Source organism: Nicotiana attenuata, chromosome 10 (assembly GCF_001879085.1).
Source record: "Nicotiana attenuata strain UT chromosome 10, NIATTr2, whole genome shotgun sequence".
Lineage (NCBI taxonomy): Eukaryota > Viridiplantae > Streptophyta > Magnoliopsida > Solanales > Solanaceae > Nicotiana > Nicotiana attenuata.
The window spans coordinates 625,861-630,320 of record NC_031998.1 but is presented as its reverse complement, the minus strand read 5'-3'; the positions used below and the strand labels follow the sequence as shown (position 1 = coordinate 630,320).

The 4,460-nt window shown below is 41.0% G+C and overlaps 2 protein-coding genes across 2 annotated transcripts; both read right to left on the bottom strand.

The window, feature by feature from the left end:
• On the bottom strand, positions 258-1,297 carry LOC109233518. Its single transcript, XM_019399407.1, has 3 exons — positions 1,049-1,297; positions 614-959; positions 258-532 (listed from the first exon to the last, which is right to left on the bottom strand). Exons 1-3 carry the CDS (start codon positions 1,295-1,297, stop codon positions 258-260), a joined length of 870 nt encoding a protein of 289 aa, XP_019254952.1.
• LOC109233517 lies at positions 1,304-1,705 on the bottom strand. Its single transcript, XM_019399406.1, has one exon. The coding sequence runs from the start codon at positions 1,703-1,705 to the stop codon at positions 1,304-1,306; it is 402 nt and encodes a 133-aa protein (XP_019254951.1).

The following is a 4,460-nucleotide window of genomic DNA, read 5'->3' as shown; positions in this document are numbered from 1 at the left end:
ATGATCTCTGGAATTTTGTGTGCTGAGGAAGCTATATTGAGCTTTTGAAGGTCCCATTAGCTTTCATTCCAGAAGTAAGACACTGATGTGTTGCCTGGTCTGCCCCCTTCTGTTATGCTATATGCCAATGGTCCAGAGCCAAGCCAGTGGCCCCACCAAAAGCTGCATTTCCCATTATAGAGTCTCCATTCAATTATTTTTTCTGCTTCGTTCTTATTGAACATTAATCTTTTCCATGCTTGTGATTAGCCTGAGTCCTATTTCTTAGATATGGGATTCGATCTTTGACAGTACTTTGCCTTCAAGAATGAACTCCAAAGAGAGTTTGCTGTTCTGAAATTCCACCACTGCTTTAGTTCTATGGCTTTACATGTATCATGAATGGTTCTGAAACCCACACCACCTTCATTGAGAGGGAAGGATAGCTTAGACCATGATGCCCAGTGATACTTGTGTTTGTCCTTATCCATTCCCCAGAAGAAGCTAGTTGTCAACCTTTCAATTTGCTTCACAACAGTCTTTGGAGGGGATACTGCTGAAAGAAGATAGATTGGTAAGGATTGAAGGACATATTAGATCAAGGTTGCCCTGCCACCATAGGATAACATCTTACCATGCCAGCCTTTTATTCTGCCTATCACCTTGGAAATGAGACCATTGAAGTGCATAATTCTACTCCTACTAGTATATAGAGGGCAGCCCAGGTATGTGAGTGGTGAATCCCTTCTAGAAAAGCTTGTCACTTCTTGAATTCTTCTGATAGCACTTGGGAGGGCACAGGAAGTATTCATGAATTGACTCTTGTGTTTGTATATGAGTTGGCCAGATGTCTTCTCATAATTTCTAAGGATCCACATGATTTTTCTCAGGGAAGTTCTTCCTCCAGAGGTGAAGATGATGATATCATCTGCAAAGCTCAGGTGGTTGATTTGAGGACCTCTCTTCTCTATATAAAATCCCTGAAACAACTGATCATGGTTCAGAATGTTGAGCATTCTAGACAATAGTTCAGCACATATGATGAATAAGGATGGGGAAAGTGGTTCACCCTGTTTAAGGCCTCTTGTAGACTGAAAGAATCCACATTTAGTGCCATTAACAATGACTGATACCGGTTGTTGGACATTGTTCTCCAGATCATCTCAATGATCATTTCACTGAATCCCATTCTCCTAAGCATGATGCAGGTGAAACTCCAGGATACTCTGTCATAGGCTTTGGTCATGTCAAGCTTGATGACCACATTAGACCCCACAGTTGGCTTCTTGATACCATGCACTATTTCTTGTGCCAACATGATATTTTAAAAGATGTTCCCGCCCTTTACAAAGCCAGATTGGTTTGCAGAGATTATCTTTGGGAGGATGGGAGCAAGCCTTGAACAAATAACATTAGAGATAATCTTGTTTATGAAGTTGCTGAGACTGGTTGGCCTGAATTCTGTGAGACTGTTAGTGAACTCAACCTTAGGAAAGAGAGCAAGGCATGCATTGGTCATATATCTGGGCATTGGATTGCCTATAAAGAATAACAAAACAACTTTGAGTAAATTTTCCTTGATCACTTCCCAGCAGGCTTGATAGAACTTCCCATTCATGCCATTAGGTCCTGCTGCACTAGTAGGGTTCATGGAGAATGCTATTTCCTTGAGCTCTGTCATTGATAGATCCTTGGTGAGTGTATCATTGTCATCACTAGATATCATGGTCGGAATAATGGATAGCAAGTCTTCTCTATAATCGAGCCAGGGTCTGTGAAGAGGTTCTGAAAGTAATCATTGGCAGCCTTCCCTATATTTTCATCTCTTTGGAACCATTATCCTTCCTCATTTTTGATTTTGTGGATGTACAATTTCCTTCTTCTTCCTCTTATTAAACTGTGGAAGTATGTAGAATTGGCATCCCCTTCTTTGAACCATTGTAGTTGTGCTTTCTGTTTCAGAACATCCTGCTCAACCTTCATATGTCTAACATATTGAGCCTTAAGCTCATTGAGAGTTGCTCTGTCATTGTCATTGTTTGTCTGGGCCTAGATCATTTCTGCATTCTTCACCTTTTGTTCCAATTCTTTAGCTTTTTGGAAGATATCCGCATATTGTTGTCTAGACCAAAGACTTAGAGCATGGCTTAGTGCTTTCATTTTTTAGTGAAACACCCACATAGCATTACCTCTAACCTCTTTCTTCATGCTTTCAGAGACCAGGGGGAGAAAGCTGTTGTTGTCTACCCAGCAATTGAGGAATTCGAAGTATTTTTTGCCATTGTCTTGTCTTGTATGAAGTTCCAGGAGTAGGGGGTTGTGATCAGATCCTGCTGAAGCTAAATAAGAAATTGTGGTAGCAGGAAAGGCTTCTAGCCAGCGATCATTGGCCAGTCCCCTATCTAACCTTTTCCACAAAATAGAACATTGCCCCTTCCATTAGACCATGTGACTTTAGAACCATAGAAACCTAAGTCCACAAGGCCACAATCCTCCATCATGCTTAGAAAATCAAGACTCTTGGACATCTGGTATGAAATGCCACCAATCATTTCTTCTACAGAAGCAATGACATTAAAATCTCCTATGACACACCATGGAACACTGCAGGTTGATGCTTTCTGCTTTAGAACTTTCCACAATGGCCTTCTGAGGACTGGTTTGCATTTGGCATAGATGACTGTTAGATGAAACAAGTTGCCATTTTCAACATGCTTCATCTCCAAAGACAATTGTTGATCATCATGATCTAAAACCTTGGTAGTGAATTCCTTATCCCAGAATACCCAGATCTTATCATTGACATTAGGATCAACTTGATGCATTGAGAGTTGGATTTTAAAGGTGTTGATGTCTAGGAAAGGTTCAAGGACAGAAATGAAAGAAAGTTTGTGGATTTGTTTCAGGAGTTTGAGCCTTTCAATGGCTCCTGAGGTCCTGATGCCTCTTGCATTCCAAATGATTTTACTAATCATTGGAAGGAGGTGGTTGTGTTTTGGTTGGACACTGCTACTTCTATTTCTAGTAGCTCTATTCCTGGTTAGCCTTGGTGAGGGGCTCTTTCTGGGTGGGACTGTTGCAGAAGCAACATTTTTCTGGTTTGACTTTCCATTCACTACAGCAATCAGGAGATCATAATGTTGTTCCTTTTCAAGATCTTCATCACTGGAATCATTGTCAACATCTTGTTCCCCAATTATTTTATCGTCAGATTCAATTGATCTGTACTCATCTTGCTGTGGAGTATATCTGTTGAGAGGACACTCCTCCAGGACCATTTGTAAAGTATGTAAGAGATGGTTTTTTCTGGGGTGCTGGTAGGAATAGAAGTGGCTTTGTCTATTTTGGGACTGAGGTTTTCATCATTGGTAGGTGGTTCTGATGCATTGCCATCTGATATTGGTTCTTTATTGTATAACAAAGGTTGGGAGGGGGAGGGATTAGCTATTACTGAGCTCCTGTATACTTCTACTGTTGCATTGGGATCATGCCTGAATCTTTGCTGGATTGCAGGGTTCACAAACTGTGAGTCATCAGGTGGTTCATTTATACTGATTCCTGCATTTTTGTTCCTTATAGCTTTCCTCCTTTTCTAACTGGGTTTGTGTTTTGTTTTCTGAGACTGACTTGGAAGTCAGCTGCAACTTTGGCTTTTCCTTTGACCAGTGCTTTCATTTATGCAGAAGGATCTTCTTCAGAAATGAAGGATTCTGAATCCTCCTCAATTATCACACTATCAGAATGCTGGACTTGTTGTTTGCCTGAATTGGAGACTGTGGTAGTAGGGGATGGTTGGTCAATCCTACGGTCAGTCAATTGTGCATTAGCACACTCATACAAAACATAAGGAAGCCCCTCCCCATTTGGTACCCCTTCCTGCCTGGCTATAGGTGTCTCATGACAATTCTCCTTTCCTCCAGTTACTTCACAACAAACAGAAATAGAGGTGGGAATAGGGGGAATGGGTTGATTCTGGGAACCAGAATCTAGACTCCTCTCCAGTTGAGCTGGAGGATTGGTAAGGGGTATACTTGATGGTTGTGATGATTGTGTGACCTGTTGTTGAATCTCATTTGGTGCAACCTACTGTTGTTGAGTATTTGATTGTTTCGACATGTAAACTTGTTGCTGCCTCTTGCTTTGGGTATTGGCTTTAAAATTCTTTCTCATTTGGATTTGCCAGTCTCCTTTTGTAATTTCTTTTACTGAGCTTTGGTGTTCTGCTGCTTTTTGATGTTCTGCTAGCATTTGGCTTCTCCTTTGGTCCTGTGCAGTTGTTTTTGGCATTCCCCCTTGTTCCTTCTTTTGATTCTCACTTGTTCCTTCTTTATTGTGAGATTATTTTAATTGGTGGCATGGGAATCACCTGTTTCAGCAGCTTCTTCTTCTTTTTTTCCTCTTCTTTCAGTGTGATTTCACATGTGTATTCAGAATGGCCCAGATGCTTGCAGTGATTGCAATAATTAGGCACATTATCATAT